We start from the raw sequence: 18,540 nt of genomic DNA, 5'->3' as shown, positions 1-18,540 counted from the left end.
CGCTCGGAACATCTGGAGTCTGGGGCTGCCAGGAGGGGGGGCCGCGGCGGCCGGGCGGGGGACCCTCTGTTCCAGCGGAGCTCCCAGGGCCTCGCCACCAGGCCCGCCTTGTGGAACAGCTAATCAAAACCACAGCGCCCGAATGGGAACCAGGCGCGCTCCCAGCTGCAGCCAGAGGCCGCCAGGGCGACTTAACCCCGTGTCAGGCCTCGCTGGCGGCGGCACTGGGGGCGGGGGGCTGCTGACACCCCCCCACCACCGGCCCGGCCCACCCCTTGCCACCCCCAGCGGTCTGTGGGCTCCCCGCGGCTCAATGGAGCCTGCAAGCGCCGCAGCCCGGCTGCTTACATAAGAGCTGCTGCTCCTGACAAGGCCCTGCGCCCGCATTTGCTGGGGGTCCCCGGGCGCAGGCCACCCTGCTGGGCGGTATGTGAGCTCCAGGGCCCGGGCGCAGCTGAAGAGCTCGGAGTTTGGAAGCGAAGAGACACGTGCTCAAAGCAGCTCCACCACTGCCTTGCTGCATGGCCTTGGGCAAGCTACCGCCCTCCTCTTGGCCTCAGTTTCCCCTCCGTGCAATGGGGAAGTGGCGCTAACTTGTGGGGTTAGCGTAAAGGGTAGAGATAAAGTATGGGAGGTGCTCGGCACGCAGTGGGCACTCCCCACTCGGTCAGCGCGATTGTTGGTGAGAGTCTGTTTATTAGCATTATTACCATGTACAGCCACACGTTATGCATGTTCTTTGGTATGAATCTGTGAACTTTGAAAGCCCAGGGATTTCTGGGCTGGCTAGGTGCTTGCCCCCCTTTGATGCAGGGCCAGGGGGTTTGCCCCGAATGCTGGACAAACAGGAGTCTCCCATTCAGAATTATTTGCCCTTATCTGCCTTTTGTCTGGTCATTCATCCACTCCAGGCACTGCCCTTTCCTGAGATGATCCTTCCTGGGATCCCATATGAAGTTGTTACCTTGCGGCTGTAAATTCATGAGATTTCCCTTCTGGCACTGAGAAAAGGCCAGCCCTTTCTCCTACTGGATCTCCTTTAATCCTTCCAGCAAGGTGGCGAGGAAGGTTTATAAGCTCACACTTTACACACGAGAGAACAGGGGATCAGAGAAGTTAGGTAACACACCCGAGGTCACATGAGTAGGAAGTACCAGTGCCATGATTCGAACCCAGGTCTCCAGCGCCAAAGCCTACCCTTCCCCTACTTCATGGTCTCGCCAAGGGTCTCCCTGTTGTATGTGCCTTAAAGTTAAACGACAGCACCAGAGAGAACTGAAAGGAACTGTATGTAGGGTTCTCTCAACTCAACACCCACCTATAGCATCCTGGACCACCGAGCCTCTGAAGGGGTTTCTAGCAGGACACCCTGGCTCGAAGAGGTGCCCTGGAGGTTAGGGCATCAGCGGGGACTTTTCACGTCTCTGACTTTCTGAGCATGAGAGGTCGGTTCTTTCTCACTGTCCGAGACCCCAAGTTTTCATTCATACACAGCATGGTGGGGAGAAGGGTGGGGTCTGTGAGTGCGTGTCAGGGGTGAGAGGAGGAGGAGGAGGTGAAGACAGTGTGAAAGGAGAGGGGAAAGCAGCGCCCCAGTGTCTCCCCCACCTCGGGACCACCCGGGGGACAGCAGAGGGCCAAGTTCTGCGTTCCAAGGAAGCCAGCTCCAAGCTAACCTGGGGGGCTCCCCAGTCCACGACCCCTCCATCCCAGTCCCTGCCAGCCGTGTGGACTAACGGTGTCAACTGAGAGAGGAGAAACGGCAGCTGAGAGAACACTCCGTGTTAGAACAAACAGCTGGCGACAAACGTCTATGTAATCGGAATGCCAGAAAAAATAAATTGCATCCATTTTTATGACGAGAAGGGAATCTGATGGTGGTTTCCCACCCACCCCCCTGCTTTCCCAGCATAGACGGACTCCATGGGCTTTGAAAGCACATGGTATTTAACTCAGTAACATGGCTTGGAGGATGTGGAAACAGGACCTCCTCTCACCACCCCATTTCCATGCGGGGGGCAGGACAGGGAAGTGGTAGGAGGCCCGGGCACCTCTCCTACTGGCCAGTTCCTCGGGCCTCTGAGCCTCAGATTCATTGTTCCTGGGACAACATCAGGATCCACCTTGAAGGGGTGGTGGGAGGAGTCAACGGGGTGATATGTCAGAAGTACTAAGCACCCAGCACCACGCCTGGCGTGGGATCCAGGCTCTAAGAACGTCAGGTAGTATCAGTATTCTCCCGGTGCACTGCACTGGGGTCCCAACAGTCTCTGTGAGCACCTTTCAGATCTGTGTGAAATGCCCGTGATGGGCAGAGGGGATGGGAGAGTAAAACCCTTGTCATTTAGACAGAAAAAGGAGCTGAGGTGACCTCCGTTCGGAAAGTCTGACCAGAAGGGGCCTTAGAAATCACTTCCGGGGTCCACTCACCTTACAGAAGTGGAGACCAAAGCCCCAGTGGGGGTGACTGTGTACGTGGCAGGTGGGGACAGAGACAGGACGGTGTCCCTCAACGGGGACTCTGGGGACGCAGGAGACCCTGCCCACGAGGGGCTGGATCCAGCCAGAGCAGGTGCTGGAGACGCTGCCTCACATACTCTGGGGCTCCGGAACAGACCACAGAAAGAGCAGGTGCCACCAGGTCCTGTCCGAGGCCTGGTTTCAGCCACCCAGACAGAACCCTCTCGGCTCCCACTGACCCCGCAACCCAAAACCAATGTGCTACCTCAGCTGGCCCCCAGCACCAAAAATACAGAAGTCTGCACCCAAGATGCTCTTCCCAACAGGAGTCCGGCTACCCTCGAACCTGCCATCGCCACGAAAAGCCTCCCCTACCCAGAAAGCAGCAGGAAGAGAGAAGACGCGGTCGACCTATGCCAGCCGCGGTGCCTCCTCTGGCACTGGACCACCCACAGGGTGAGAAGCAGCCTCTGGCCTTGCAGAGCCAGCCTTCCCTGCCCAGTTGGCACACGCGGCTACAGTCACAGCCCCGGGGTCACCAATCGGTGCCCAGGTGTCTGGTAGGGCCCTTAGCTCAGGGCACCATAATGCACTTATCTCTCTCCACCACCGCCCCGCCAACCGGGGGCCTGTGAGAAACCTGGGGGCAGGAACTTACTGGCCATTTATCGCCAGGGCTTAAGCTATGCCATCAGCGGTAGTAGCTGCTGCCGCTGTTATTATTATTGTTAATTATTCTTCACTGGAAGGCAGTGCCCTAGACTGTGGGAAACTGGTCCTCTCCTATCGCACAGGCCCGGCAATGCCCCCCCTGCCCAGGTGTGGAACGGCTCTGCTGCTCTTCCTTCTCTCCGCCTCAGAAGCTCCCAGGAGTTGCTGCTTTAAAAACAGGAGCTGCGGAAACATGGCCCAGAGCCAGGTGCTTAATGTGCATTATCTCGGGCTGCAGCCGGAGCTCGAGCTGAGATCTGCAGAGCCCTTCCACTCCTCCCACCTGTCTCTCTGCTTGGCAGCCTCCGACGGGCCTCTCTGCACAACCAGGGCTTCCAAACGGACCCTGGATCCTCAAGATCACTTCCTGTGAGGCCCAGATATAGAGGACTCACCCCTCAAGGGATATGGGTCCCCACCCCCAGCAAGGAAGGGCTGAGATGGGCAAAAGGATGTGCCTGGGGCCTAGAGGGTAAGTAAGGATCACTTTAAATCCCATTCTTAACACAGGTCTGGAGGGACAAGGCAGCTCATCAGTGGACACTGAGTACAATCTGTCAAGGCGGCGTTCTGGAAAAGGGTCGCCCAGCCTCTGGGGCACATGAACTGTGAGAGAGCCACGCTCTGTGGGACGGCTCAGATCGCCATCAGTGGCGTTGGTCATGATCACTTATGGAGGACTTCCTTTCAGCTGGTCACTGACATCAGCATATTTTCTAGTTTCTTCCTTTCTTAATCCTTCATTAGAAATGTAAGCCTGGCTCACTCCCATCCCCAAACCCTCAGGCTGCCCTGAATGGCTGCAGGGGAGGGGCAATAGGGCCTTGATTTGAGCCTCACACCCACCTGCCCTGTCTACAGGGACTAGGGAGGGTCAGGCCCGCGCCATCGCAAATACCCATCACAGTGCCCACGTGCTGAGGATGGGATTCCCCAACACGGAGCTCACTGCCGGTGCTCGATAAACACTGAATGAATGAATGCATGAACAAATGAAGGAATGCGTCTCCAGGGACACCAGCTCCCTTGGTTCTGGTTAACAAAATGATGGCCTATCCCAGGCCCTCAGGGCCACTGGGCGGGTCACTGAAGGCCATCCCCGAGGGCACCCTGAAACTCACCTACCTGCATGGTGACAGATGCAGGAAGGCACACACACCAGGAGTGGGGTGCTGCTGTGACCTGCCCATCTACCAGGGCAGTTACAGGGCCCAAAAGGCCTCCGATGTCCCAGCAGCCCCAAGACCCTGTCCCATCCCTCCCTCTAAGTCCTCTGGGCAATGGTGGTTGTCCAGGCATGGTCCTCGGGAGATGGCAGCCTCAGGACGGCCCGCTCGGCAGGAGGGGCTGCAGGATGCAAGGGGCCCCTCGCCCTTCGGAGGCGAGGCAGGACCTCGGCTTGTGGAGTCAGACTAGAAAGGGCCTTGGGAATCTCTGATGCGTCCACCATCCCCGTTTATTGAGGGGAAAACCGAGGCAAGAAGAGGTCAAAAATGGGTCCAGGGGCTTCCCTGGTGGCGCAGTCGTTGGGAGTCCGCCTGCCAATGCAGGGGACACGGGTTCGTGCCCCGGTCCGGGAAGATCCCACATGCTGCAGAGCGGCTGGGCCTGTGCATCCGGAGCCTGTGCTCCACAACGGGAGAGGCTGCAACCGTGAGAGGCCCGCGTACCGCAAAAAAAAAAAGAAGAAAAAAAAGAAATGGGTCCAAAATGATACAGCTAGTAGGTGGTGAGCCAGGCCTTGAACTCAGGGCTCTTTGATGCTCTTACCCACAATCTAACACCTCAGTCTCCCAATCTGGACAATGGGGAGGCTGGACCAGAGAGTCTCTAAGGTGTCTTAGATTTGATGTGATCTCAGGGGAAGCCAAACGCTCGTCTCTGCTGGGCATCGTCACCCCACCACCCCCCTTCTTCCGTCACCTCCCAAGCATCTAGTTTCCTCCCCAGCCCAGGGCACTTGCTCCAATCAAAGAACAGGGAAGGAGGGGGGCCCAGCACTCTGGCCTTTGGTGGCTGACGGGAGGACTTGGGGAGGGGGCGATGGGGGCAGAGATGGGGGAAATGGCGCCTGCCCACCCTGCCCATCCACACCTCCGGCCGACCACCGCCGAATGCCAGGGGAAGTTCACCGGGAGTTTACAGCCTCCTTTGTCACAGAGCGCTGCATGGAGCCATCAATCAGGCCCTTAATTTACCCGCGTCACTCTCCAGAGGAAAGCCGCCCTGCGAGCAGCCAGTGGCGCTTCCTCTCTCACCCACTTGATGAAGATTTCATCTAATTGGTCCACATTAAATCACTCCCAGGGTCTCAACGTGCCATCACCGCAGCAGCGGCAGTGGCTGGCGGTGGGGACAGGCCGGGGGCCCTCCCTGCTGGGGGCAGGAGAGTCCACAGAGGGCCTCCCTGGCTGGAAGCCTCTAGAAGGGGCCCCTGGGAAACCTGGAGAACCCAGAGAGGGGCCTCCTTGAAAAGGGGGGCCGGGGGAGGAATGTCAGGGATGCGGGGAGGGGCCGGCCAGGAAGGAAGGAGGAGGTGATAGGAAGGAATGAAAGGAGGAAGCCAGAGTCACTGAGCTCCCCCCCAACCCCGCTCCCCACCCCTGGATGCCCAGGGGAGTCAGGCATCTCTAACCACCTCTACCCTCTTCATGGATGCACACGGGGTCCCACCCTCTGTCTCTCTCCCTCTGGCCTCGTGGGCACAGAGATCCAGAGGGTTGCCACAAGCCGTGCTCTGCACAGCCTGGCAATGACCCCCAAGTGGAAATGCTGGAAGCCTAGGCCATCTGGGAAGCATAGCTGTGCCCGACACCTTTCCTCCTGCCCATATTTCTCCACACACATCAGGCTTTGTACAGGCTGCTCCCTTTGCCTCAGATATTGTTCCTGCTTCATCTGCCCGGTGACCTCCTGGGTGTCCAGCTCAAACACCTGTTACACAAAGATGACCTTTCAAACTCCCTTGGGCAGGAGAGGTCCCTTCTCTGCCTGGCCTTCCCCTACCCCAGCACAGGCCTCCGGGGCCACTTTTACTACCCTCTTCTGCCCTTATCCACAGGCAAGAGGGTCTCTGAGCATCCTGTGAGCTGCAGGGGTGCTGCGACCATATGTTTATCCTTTTTATACCCCAGCCCGGCAAGCGTGGCACATGGCTGGGGCTCAGTAAATCTCTTCAGAATGAATGAATGAATGAATGAGTATCACGTGCCTTAATGCGTGGCCTCAGGTAACCCACAGGCCAAGTCACATTACCAAAACACACCGAAGGGCTCTCTTGGGCTGTTACCAGTTCAGGAGATCTCACCCTGATATGACATCAATCAGGGCTCGCATGGGGGATTCATCCTAAGAGCGTGTAAGGCCAGAAAGAGCTTCAGAGATGAGCTGTCCTCCTCATTGAAGTGATGGACAAACGCAGGCCCAGGGTGACTGTCCCAGGTACCCAGCAGCCCCATTACCAGGAGTCGAGTCACACACAATCCCAGGGGCCTGAGGAGCCCTGAAGCTGGCGCGAACCCCAGCAAAGCTCCTAAAGGCCGAGCTCACCGGTCCCTCTGGAAGCCTGGGGGAGTGAGGGGCTCCCCAAGTTCCTGTCCCCACCTCTCTGTCTTCCCAGGAGGCTGCTGCCTGCGTGGCTGGCACGTACCTTGCGTTTCTTGGCACGGCCCTCGGCCTGCAGGGTGCGGGTGCAGCGCTGCACACACTCGGAGAAGCTGAGGTTGCTATGGTCGGCGCTGTAGTCGAGGTCGGCCAGCCGCGCCAGGGACAGGATGTAGTTACAGGCGATCCTCAGGATGGCCAGCTTGGACAGCTTCTGCCCATATGAGTAACATGGCACCTGGAGGGTGAGAAGGCGTCAGGAGGGGCTGCCAGGGTCTCTGCTGAGAACGGCCCGGGGGCACCTCAGCCAGGCAGGTGTAGGGCCCCTCACACTGACATCTGCACCGCCAGACAGGGGACTGCGGGGCGGCAGAGGTGGCCCATCTAATCCCTCAACCCGGATTTTATTCCCTGTTCTAAGCACCCGCTGTTTCCACACTCACAACCTTGGGAGGCATCCACATTCCCATGTCACAGGGGAAGAAACCGAGACTTAGCTCTTGCCCGAACGTCGGTGAGCACGAAGCACAGTAAGTTCCCCCAGGACAGAGCTCCACCCACCTCCCTCCCTGAGAAGGAATGTCTCAGAGAGAACCGATGTTTTTTAGCTCTGAGGGTCTATTTATGCATTCAGTGGCACTTGTCTTGCTGGGCACTTGGGGTCCAACAACAAATAATAACTCGGGCCTGCCATCAGAGAAGTTACACTCAAGACAGATGTTATAACGTCAGAGCAGAGTTAGGTGCCCGGGACTGTGGGAACAGACCAGAAGCAAAGTGGCAGTGCTCTGCTGGGGGGCCCACACATGATTGGCTTTCTTTTGCTTTTCTCTTTTTCTTTCTGCCCTCTGGACCTGGGGCGCTGCTGGGCATTGCAACAGGACAGCCCCAGCCAGACTTGACAGCCTTGACATTCATCACCAACTAGACACTCACTGATGACACAGGAATTTGTATGGGTGAAGCAATGGCATCTCTAACGTTGTCCACCAGTGCTCCTGCTGCTTGAGCAAAAGCTACAAAGACTGCAGCAGAGTGCTGTGTCGTAACACGGAGACCTCGCCACAAAGTCCACCTGACAGGTGCTAACCAACAGAGCTGCTCTGATGCGTCATTCACCTAAACGGCCCAGACGTGCACTGCAACCAAGGCTGCGGTATCCTCCTCTCTATGGCTCTCCAGGATCTACGTGCAGCATCCATCCCCGCCACGGCTACCTGGTACTAACCCTCAGCCCACAGAGAGTGGGGCGCCTTGCAGGGACCACTCAACAAGTATGCCGGGCACTGTTCTGGACCAGTGGTTCTCAACCAGGGACAATGTTGTCCCTAAGGGGCAGCTGGCCATGTCTGCAGACATTCTTGACGGTCACCACTGGGGAGCAGGTGGGGGGGGGGGCTACTGGCCAGTAGTGGGCAGAGGCCAGGGATGCTGCTAAACGTCCTACAATGCTCAGGATCCTACGATGCCTCCACCACAAAGAATGACCCAGCCCAAAACGTCAGCAGCGCTGTGGTCGAGAAAGCATAATCAAGAGAGCCGCTTCAGGGGCTTCCCTGGTGGCGCAGTGGTTGAGAGTCCGCCTGCCGATGCAGGGGACACGGGTTCGTGCCCCGGTCCGGGAAGATCCCACATGCCGTGGAGTGGCTGGGCCCGTGAGCCATGGCCGCTGAGCCTGCGTGTCTGGAGCCCGTGCTCTGCAACGGGAGAGGCCACAACAGTTGAGAGGCCCGTGTATCGTGTATCGCAAAAAAAAAAACACCAAAAAACAGAGCCGCTTCAGATGAGGACCCTAAACGCGTCGACATCTTGATCTCACGTTAAAGCTCACCTCGTCCAGGAGCTTCCCCTGACCTCCCACCCAGCCCAACCCCGGGGACTAGGGCTGCCTCCCCTTGATGGTGCTCTAATAGCCCGCCATCTGTCCTTAACTCTTGATTACCGTGACTCATTTAATGGTCAGTCTCTGTGTGAGCTGTCAGGGGAAGGCCTCTGTATGCAGAGCCTAGCCCAGGTCCTGCCCATCACCGGCCTCCAAAGGGTTTGTTGACTGAGGGAATGAATGAACAGATGAATGCTCTCCCTCCATATCTATCAGGTGACTCCAGAAGGTTTAGAACTGGGTTCAAAAACCGTCCTCTCTCTCTCTCTCTCTCTTTTTTTTTTTTTTGGCCACACCGCTCAGCTTGTAGGATCTTAGTTCCCGGACCTGAGATTGAACCCACGCCCCCTATAGTGGAAGCGTGGAGTCCTAAGCACTGGACCGCCAGGGAATTCCCAAAATTCTCTGAGGATAAAGATTTAGTTATTTGGTGCAGGGGTGAAGCTCGTACACCTTTGGGTCACCTGGGCTAACTCCTGGCTCTAGCTACAAACCCTGGGCAAGAGACAACAACCGTTCTGAGCCTTGGTGTCTTTGTCATATTGCTAACAGGACTGACCACACAGCGTGGTAAGGACTAAAGGAGATGGCATATGCGCTGCACACAGTAAGGCCTGATACAAGTCAGTGACATTAGTACGGTGGGTGTTGCAGAGGGTCTCTAAAGAGGGGCTCCAGAGAGGGTGAGAAGCAGGAGATCTGGAGCCAGGACATAGTGCCTGCTCATGCCCCACCCCGTGGGGGTCCTGAGACCATAGGCCCGAGGTGAGGTTTGCCTTCACCTCTCAAAATCCTCCAGCAGCCAAGGAGGTGCCCTTCACCAGGCCAGGAAACGCAGGGAGGGGCAGGGAGGTGACACAGGGACCACCAACTCCTGTGCATTCCCCTTCCCCTCCCAGCCCTGGCCACAGCTCCAAACCCATCTGAGAAAAGCCTGAGGAACAATGCACTTTGCCTGTTCTCATCCGGAGTCCAGTGAATCCTGCTTTATCAGCCTGAACAAATGAACAAGGTCTGTGGCACAGAAAGGTTCCCTGGGGCAGGGGCATGGGTCTCAGGAACCATCCTAGCACCTCTGCCTCCCCTGCACCCAGGGAGGGAGTGCCTGCCTGGTGGAGGCTCTGGACACTGGGCACAGCTCTGTGACACAGGGCCGAGTGTGTTGCTACCCAGAGGCCATGCTGGGAGTTACCCAGCTCTTTGAGCCCTGGGCCCTGAGCAGCTGGGCTTCCCTGCCAGCGGGGAGCAGGGATCTTGGAAGGGATCTGCACATGGGGATCCAGGGTCATTGCGGGACCACAGAGCAACAGATGAGGTCAAGGCCGACCTAGGGGCTCCCGTGCCAAGTTCTGAGCCAGTTTTGCCCCAGATTTGTCACTCTGTCCCACTGCTTGTGTCCAAGTCCAGGTCTAACAAGAAAACCACCTATTGAGGGGGCTTCCCTGGTGGCGCAGTGGTTAAGAATCCACCTGCCAATGCAGGGGACACGGGTTTGAGCCCTGGTCCGGGAAGATCCCACTTGCCGCGGAGCAACTAAGCCCGTGCGCCACAGCTACTGAAGCCTGCACGCCTGGAGCCCATGCTCCACAGCGGGAGAAGCCGCCGCAATGAGAGGCCCCCGCTCGCCGCAACTAGAGAAAGCCCTACGTCGCGCTGCAACGAAGACCCAACGCAGCCAAAAATAAATAAATAAATAAAATAAATTGAGAAGCAACTGTGAAGTTTAAAAAAAAAAAAATCTATTGAGCTCTGGTTGTTTACCTGGCACCGTGGTCACTATTTACAGGTAGTTTCAGCCCACTGAAACTTTCCCCCAAATAAAGATTGTTACCCCATCTGCACATGAGGAAACAGAGAGGTGACATATTGGGCCCCGGGTCACTCAGCTAAGACCCGGTTGGAGCCAGAAGCTCGTGTGTTTATCGCCCAAGGAAGGCGGGCTCTGCAAACTCCCACCACCAGCGGTGGGGATCCTGGTGCCCACGGCCCAGGATGCAGCAGCTGGGCCCCCGAAAGCCCAGCTCAGAGGCACCCTGGCCTAAGAGGATCTGATTCTAGGAGGTCAAGGTAAGGCAGAAAGAGCTGGTCTGAATCCCAAACAGCGGGGTGACTTTGGACAGGCAGCTTCACCTCTCTGAGCCTCAGTTTTCTTATCTGGAGAGTGGGAATAATGCCTGGGTACCCTGGATGACTGCTGGAACCAGGTCACCCCCTTGCTGTTTCTTGTGATCTACTAAGGCCAGGCAGAGGGCTGGGTGTTGTGAATATAATTCATCTTTAAACAGCGCCATGAGGTAGAAATGACGATTTCCACTTTACAGAGAAGCATTTGATGCCCAGGGAGTGTAAGAACTTCCTGTATCTCTCAGCTGATGAAAGATGAGCTGGGTTTTGAACTCACACCTTAGCTGGGCTCTTTCCAATCCGCCAGAAGCAACGGCTTGGGGGTATGGATGAGCATCTATAGCCTATGGTGGGGAGGTGGGCAGCCCACCCTTCTGAGCAGGGGATGGAGAGTTCTGGACTCCATGGGACCCCAGCCTTGGTGCATTACCTGTCTGAGCATCCACAGCGAGGCCCAGAGCCCAGCCATCCCAACACCTGCCGGAGACCACACAGCAGTCATCTGCTCAGCCTGGGCAGAGGACAGAAGCCACAGGAGGCAGCAGGGCCGCTCGGCTCCAGCTCCTGACAGGCAGCCACACTTCCTGTAAAGTAAAAGCACCTGCCTCACGCTCGCCCCACAAGAATTGTTACGCTTCAAAGAAGCAGGTGCAGTATGGGGATGTTTCACCAGGTCCCACGTGCCCCTAAAAGATTCCATCCCACCTACCCCAAGCTGGACCCTCTCCTGGCTCCAGCAAGCGGGAAAAAGCAGGAAGGGCACCGGCCTGGGATTCTGAGGACCTACCTCTACTCCGGGCCATCCACGTGACCTTAGGTCCACAACCTTAGGGGACCTCAGTTTCCTCACCAATAAAATGGGCATCAGAATACCTGCTACCTCAGAATGGAACCGCCATGGGCAGATATAAGGAGGCGCTACAGAGAAGCAAAGCCAGGAACCAACCAGCCAGTGCAGGGGAGGCCTGGAAGCCCTCCACCCTCTTGCCTCTGTGCCAACTCCTACCCACCCTTCAGACCCAGCCCAAGACGCCCACCGGGACTCCTGGACCCACAGAGCTCCAACATCACTGCATCCCCGGCACACAGCCCAGCACCTGATCCCATTTGAAATTTTTCTCCAATCGGCTCGTGTCAGTGAGCGTTGGCTCCCTGGGGTGAAGCCACTCTACACAGAGCTGGTTCAAGGTCCTTGTCAAGTTCTATTTAAACAAAATCCCAACCTGCTACACAGCAACGAGGCTGGACCCTGAGAACCTGGGTCTGAGTAGTTAAGAGCCGTGGCCCAGGGCCAGACAGGACAAATCCTGGTCCCTCACTCCCCCTCTGTAAGCATCCCCATCTGTGAAATGGGAAGGCAGCACGACAACAGGGCCAGGTAAGGCACTTCACCCCGTGCAGTGAGGCTCAACAAGCTGCTGTCCTGGTGACTGTGGATGCGAGGGGGCAGGAGAGAGGCCTCTGTCACCCCTCTCCCATCTGGATGCAAGCAGGTCCGTCCCCCATTCCCTGAGGAGGGGGGTACAGGGTGCAGTGGGGCCATGGGCCCCTGGCATCCTATGGGGTCTGAGATTGAGGGAGGTGCTGGGCTGGGGGTGCCATCCTCATGCCCCCTCCTGGGCCATCCTGAGTTCACTTGTTGAGGATTCCCTGGGACACTCCAGGCGCAGCAGGGGAGGGGGCCACTGGTTTGAACACATCAGCAGGTCCTGAGGGCTCCTCCTTGCTGCCCCAGGCCTCTGCCTGGCTAGGCTGCCATTCCTCCATCAATGCTGAGGGGCTTTATGCTTCCCGGGGAGAGAGTAAATCTGCACAAATCTGCACACACACCCGATGCCCCGAGGGTGAGCACAGCCTGTGAACCAGAAGGTTCTGCGGGGGAGGCCGAGGCCCACAGCTCTGGCCCCTCCCCTCACCCGCCCAGCAAGGCCAGGCTTTCCCTTGGACCCTCTCCCACCCGGCCCGGAGCAGCCCTGCACATGGGCCAGGCCCAGCTATGCACACATGGCCTTCACGTGAGGCGGCGGGGAGGGCCCCGAGCAGCTGGGCTGGTGGCATGTGCTGCGGCCGGACCATCTGCCCCGCATACACACCCCCAGGCCCCGCTGCCGGGGGTCTCCCTCTCCCCCACCTGCACTTCTCATGGCCAAGCGGCCCCCCACCCCATTCCCTTCCTGGTTGAGAGCGTGATGGGTTGGACAACACAGAAGACTGTCTGGCTTCCCCCTGCTGGGGATGGACAGCTCCGGGGTGGTCACCAGGCTGAAGAACGGGGCCGTCAGGAGCCCGGGCCCTGGAGCGACTCGCTGACTCCGATTCGAATCCAGGCTCTGCAATGCCAGCGGCACACAGCCACGCAGGCACCGGGAGGGAGGGCGCCGGCACCCTGAAGCCTACTGAATGGCAGGCCGGGGAGGCATGCAGGGCAAAACCCAGGAGGCCTCATGCGGTGGCCAAAGGCTGCGAGACCTCCACCAACTTACAGAAGTTCCCTGAACCTCGGCCTCACCGTCCGTGAAACAGGGGTGGGAATGAGGGCGGGGGGATGGGGGTGGGAACAATACCTACTTCACTAAATGAACTAATACGCATAACACGCTTAGCACACGACCCAGTACAAAGGAAGCATCTGATAAATGGCAGTTTCTATGATTATTATTAAAATGACTACAGAATTCTTATTTCTACATCTGTCGAGGCCTTTGCCCAGCACTGAGGCCGTTGCAGACGTTCGAGAAACGTCCATTCCTCCTACGGCCCCCATTCCTTTCTTCATTCGCTCTCTGCAGAGAAGCGCTGTATGAGGTAAGCATTGTCACCATTTTCCAACTTTAGCAACTGAGGCTCAGAGAGGGAAAGTGACTTGTCCACGGTCACACAGAACGCATACGGCAGAGGTATAACTCAAACTCCGGCCTCCGGACTCCCCGCCCAGTGCTCTTTTCACCGTACCAGGAAGCTGCTCAGAGAAATGAAGCCCCAGACCAGAGCCACAATCCCAGAACTGACCTCGGTGCTGCAACAGCCATGGCCTCATTTCAGGAGAAACCATCCTTTTTCCTCACCCTCCTCTCCCAGGGACCATTTCAGACAGTCAAGCCTAAGCCTAGATCCAGAGTCACAGCCTGCCTGGATAGGGGCACACACACACAGACGCACACGAGTGTGTGTGTGTATTCACGTGCGCACTGTCTACAGGTGGGATACTGAGGTCCAGAGGAGGAAGAAGCGCCTCTGAGACACAGGACTTTCCCCATCGGATGGGGGCTGTGATGTGGACATGGTGAGTGTGCCCTAGCGATATTTCCTTCCCTCGCAGACAATAGACCGGTGCCCACCAGCAGCCTTTTTGGGGAAAGGACAGATGGACTGGGCAAGGGGGGCAACAAACCAGAGCAGGCGCTTCTGATCACACATTTGTGTGTGCTCTTGGCCACGAGTACTGATCGTGTGTACAGGTACAGCTGTGTGTACCTGTGTGTGTGTGTGTGCGTGTGCGCGCGCTTTCTCCCTGAATTTGTCCCTCTTATATAGAACTTCCGCACAAGAAGGACAGAAGTGAAAGGAAACCACGATTATCAATCTCATCTCAAAGAGTCAGCCATGTGTACACCCACCTTCCGACTTAACAACACTGCAAGTGCAGGGCCCACAGCGCTGATACAGCTGACATTGTGAGAAGCATTTGGCCAGGCGGGCATTCCAGAAACTTCTGTCACCTTCCCTAACCCACTAGGTGATCTTGGAAGCGTTTCCTTCCTTCTTTCTCCAGGCCCCAGTTTTCCATTCCATTAAATGGAAAGCTAATTCAACCGACAGGGATGTTAAGATCAAATAAGATGGAATTTGTTACTGAAAGAAGTTAAAGCCACTGGACAAATGAGATGTAGTTGAACACACAGAGACCGTGAATACTTTCTCGGAACTGAAAGAGGCAGCTGGAGGAGTAAAAAGGACACTGAACTGTCAGTTAAAGGACCGAGGTGCCAGCCCTGACCTTCCTCTCACCAGCTGTGATGCTCTGGGCACGTGGCCTCCCCAGTCTGAGAGGGGTTGCCCTAGCTGCAAGGTGAGCAGGTGGACAGTCATCTCTCTGCCATCTCATCCTTCCAGCCTGGGCGGTAGGTAGCAGGATGCCCTCCAGGCTGCCACCCTCTGACACAGAGCCATTGCCTGAGGGTGAAACTGAATTCTCCACTGGGCCCACTGCCCAAGGTCCCAACTGTCTATGACAGTTATCTGACTCCTCCATTCCACTCCACCTCACTGACCAATCATCTTACTCGAGCCCAAATGTGACACTTTGGCTCAAAAGTCATAGAAACTCTTTTCCCCAGGAGTTTAATTCCCTTCCCATGGATGGACCCAGGCACCTTCCCTGCCCCACCCACAGGAGGAAGAGGAGAGAGTGTGATCCAAAAAGAAGATCATGTTTTCTGAAATCCTTTGTTGTTGGCTAAAGCCCAGAGAGGGTGAGTAACTTTCCTGAAGTCACACAGTAAGTCAGCTGCAGAGCAAGCAAAAATCCTGACCATTCAAACCAGTCACATCCACCCCCCCAACCCTTCCCCATGCCCTGTGTGGGGTGGGGGCAGGGGGCACTTACCACACTCCTCTTAGATCTCCGCTCTGTGAAAATGAGCAGCCTAGAATCCCGGGGCAGTCTCAATCTTGTCTAAGTGGAATTGTAAGACTGCCACTCCCCACTATGGGTAATTCTTGGACAAATATTCTTTCCCATCGGCCCCAGAAGACAGTGTCTGGTGAGGACAGCCCCCACCTGTCCCAAACTAAGAAGCCCCTAACCCACCCCAGAACTAGGTTCTGAAGATTCCCCGAACCAATCAGTCCCCTCAGCAGACCTGCCTGCTTCAACATGCGGCGGGTGGCGGTGGGCAGCAGTGGAGGGGATCTCCTGGGAAGGCCCTCTCCAGCCAATTCCTGAGGCCGCCCCTGCAGAGGGGACTCAGGCTTGTACCCTGGGTCCTGAAGGACACCAGGAGCGAGGGGTGCAGAGCGCAGAAGCAACCTGAGTTCAGGGGCATCCCTGCTGGGAGGTGGAGGCTGAGGAGGGGCTGACAGGTTCCCGCGGAATGCGGGACCCTTATGTTCTGGCAAAACCAGGACCACCCCTCCGCAGCATTCCGGGCCTCCAAGACCACGCCAAACTGCCGGAAGGGTAAGGGTCTTCCCCCTTTCCCCGCCGGAGACAGATTCCCACATTGCCCCTCTCCACTCCCCACCGCGCCCAAGGGACCCCGGGAGACAAATATTCGCTGCCATAAACGTGAACTATGAGGGGTGAAGTCAGACGCGCAGACAGGGTCACCCCAGGGGGGATGGGGGTGGCTGTAACCAGGGCGTGCCCGAGCCAGAGGTCTCGAACCCTCACCCCCACTTTGCAGACTAAGAGCCGTACCAACGCTGTGGCAAAGGTCACTGCCCCAGGAGGACCCAAAGCTGTCTGGGCCCTGGGGCCGACCGGGCGGGGACAACTTGCCGCATACCCACGCCCTCATCCTCCCTAAAGTCCCCCAGCCACTCACCCACCCACTCCCGCAGTCACACCCGGGCGCAGTGAGGGTGTGTGGCTGGGAGCCGGTACCTGCTTCCTGAGCGCCTCGAAGGCTGCGCTGATGGTGTGCACCCTCGTCCGCTCCCTGGCGTTCGCCAGGAGCCTCCGGGTCTGCTGCAGGGCTTTGATCTCGGAGGAGGCGGCTGTAGCTTCGCCCGGCCGTTTCCTAGGCGACGCGGAGGAATCCGGGTGGTTATTGTAAATTACGTGTGAAATTGACGAGTAAGAACTTTCCCCAGGGCGCGTGGTGGGGGCCGGGCGCACTGAGGGCTCCGGGGGAGCAGGGGCCGCCGACGGCGTGGGGCGTGCTGGCGGTGCGCACAGCAAGATGCGGGGACGTAGGCCGGGCTCCCGGAAAGGCTGTGCCTCGGGACCCCCAGGTACCTGGCCCTGGGGCGCTGGAGGCGGCGGCGGTGGCGGCGGCGTGGGGAGTCCCGGCCCCACTGCGCCCAGGGCGAAGCCGCGTTTCCGCGCGTCCAAGACCTCCGGAGCCCGGGCGCCCCCGCGCTCCCCGGCCGTGTCCGCGCCCCCACCTGAGGGAACGGCCGGCGCCACCCGGGCTGGCACCGGGGCCGGGACCGGCTGCAGCCGCTGGGTCCTGTCCCGCAGCCCGTCGGTGGCGGCGGCGCCGTGCTCGGGCGCTTCCAAGTCCAATCGGAAAGTTTTATAGCCGTTCGCGCGCCGCGCCGGCTCCTTGCCTTTCCTCTTGAGCTTCTTGAGGCCGTTCAGCTCCTTCACGCACACGGTCTTCCACGGCCCGTCCTCGAGAACCGGGATGTGCTTCATGGCGCGGGCAGCGCGCAAGGCAGGGGCGTGGGGCTGCCCGGGAAGCGCGCCCGCCGCGCTCGCTCTACACGCTGCGCGCCGGCTCTGCCCGGGCGGCCGCGGCGCTCAGCGCCTCGGAGTCTCCAGCTCTCCCCCTGCTCGTTCCCTCCCTCCCTCCCTCCCTTTCTCCCCCTCGTCCGGGGCAGCTGCGCCGCCGGCTCCGCGAAGCCGCCGGGCTGTCCGTTCCCGGAGCGCTCAGAGTGTCATCTGAAGTCGCTGCCGCCGTGCCAGCATTTCTGGAGAACGCCCGCTGCGCTCCATCTGTGTTTGTTTAGCCTCAGTTTACACAGAAGCCCAATTCGCGAGATCAGTCAGCGCCGCCGCCCGGAGAGGAGGCAGCTCCCGCCGCAGCCTCCCCAGCCCCGGCCGCTCGAGCCGCGAGCGCCTTTAAAGAAACAGGAAGCATTTTTCAAAACAGCTGGGCTGCCGGCCGCCTCCTTTGTCCGCGTCCTCTCCACCTCCCCCCACCCCCATCCCTTCTGCCCAGAACCTGGTCCTCTGACTCTCCCTCCCCGCCCCCTCCTCAAGTCCGGGGCGCTTCTCTTTCCCCAGAGGACAGTCCGCTCCCGAGCACGTGCCTTCTGGGCCCTTCGGCCCTTCCCCACATCACAGCCGGGCCTTGTCTCCCTGGCCTTGCTGACCTCTCGGTGACGCAGCGTCGCCTTCCGCACCCAGCACCTCCGCGTCCAGCCCTCCACCCCAGCTTGCCAATCGAGAAAGAAACAGAATGGCGACTTCTCCTGGGGGGCGGGTGTGGGGGGTAGGTCGACGAGGGAAGGGAAAGGCTCTGGGGTTGCCCGAGACCCCCACTCCCCCTGCACCGCAGCCCCATCCGCTCGGGTCACTTGCTGGAGCAAAGAGACCAGGAGCAGGAGGGCTAAGCGCCAGGCAAACTGAGGCTCTGAAAAGGAACGGGCTTTCCCATGGTCACGCAGCGAGTTAAAGAGGCCGAGCAGCGTGGAAGCTTTGGGTTTAGACGCGGCATCTGGGAGAATCTCAAGTCACCTCACCGCAGGTTGCCCGCTACGTTGCTGTGGGGAATTCAGCCCCAGGCACGTAGCGGGTACCAGTCAAATGGAAGCTTTGGTTATTCTTATCATTAATAACAGAGGCAAAATAGCTTCTAGAGGCAGACTTCCTGGGTTCCAGTGCCAGCTCTTTCACAGACTGAGTGTCGTTGGGCGAGTCACGGAACCTCTCTGTGCCTCCCTTGCCTCGTCTATAGAATGGAAGTAACAATTGTACCTTCTTCCCGAGGTGCTGTGAAGACTAATTGAGCATATATGTGCAAAGCGTTCAGAGCTGCCTGGCACAAAGTGAGAGCTTTGCAGGTGCCCACTGTTATTGGCAGGGGACAGAG

General features: G+C 58.3%; 1 protein-coding gene across 3 annotated transcripts in view; it reads right to left on the bottom strand.

Moving 5' to 3' along the window:
• Positions 1-17,645, bottom strand: part of ATOH8 (atonal bHLH transcription factor 8) — a 33,757-nt gene extending 16,112 nt beyond the window's left edge. The window contains exons 1-3 of one of the 3 annotated variants that reach the window (XM_081254680.1): positions 16,386-17,644; positions 6,821-7,012; positions 2,209-6,105 (exon numbers count right to left, since the gene is read on the bottom strand). In XM_081254680.1, coding sequence (XP_081110806.1) covers positions 5,821-6,105; positions 6,821-7,012; positions 16,386-17,141 — 1,233 coding nt within the window. In that variant the 5' untranslated portion in view covers positions 17,142-17,644 and the 3' untranslated portion in view covers positions 2,209-5,820. Of the gene's footprint in view, positions 1-2,208; positions 6,106-6,820; positions 7,013-16,348 lie in introns of those variants that run through there. The other 2 variants (XM_081254681.1, XM_081254682.1) reach the window with 2 other exon arrangements.
• Between the last annotated feature and the right edge of the window lie 895 nt (positions 17,646-18,540).

Source organism: Mesoplodon bidens (genome assembly GCF_964165515.1).
Source record: "Mesoplodon bidens genome assembly, chromosome: 14".
Classification (NCBI taxonomy): domain Eukaryota; kingdom Metazoa; phylum Chordata; class Mammalia; order Artiodactyla; family Ziphiidae; genus Mesoplodon; species Mesoplodon bidens.
Note: the sequence above shows the minus strand (reverse complement) of the source record. Positions and strands in the feature narration are given on the sequence as shown.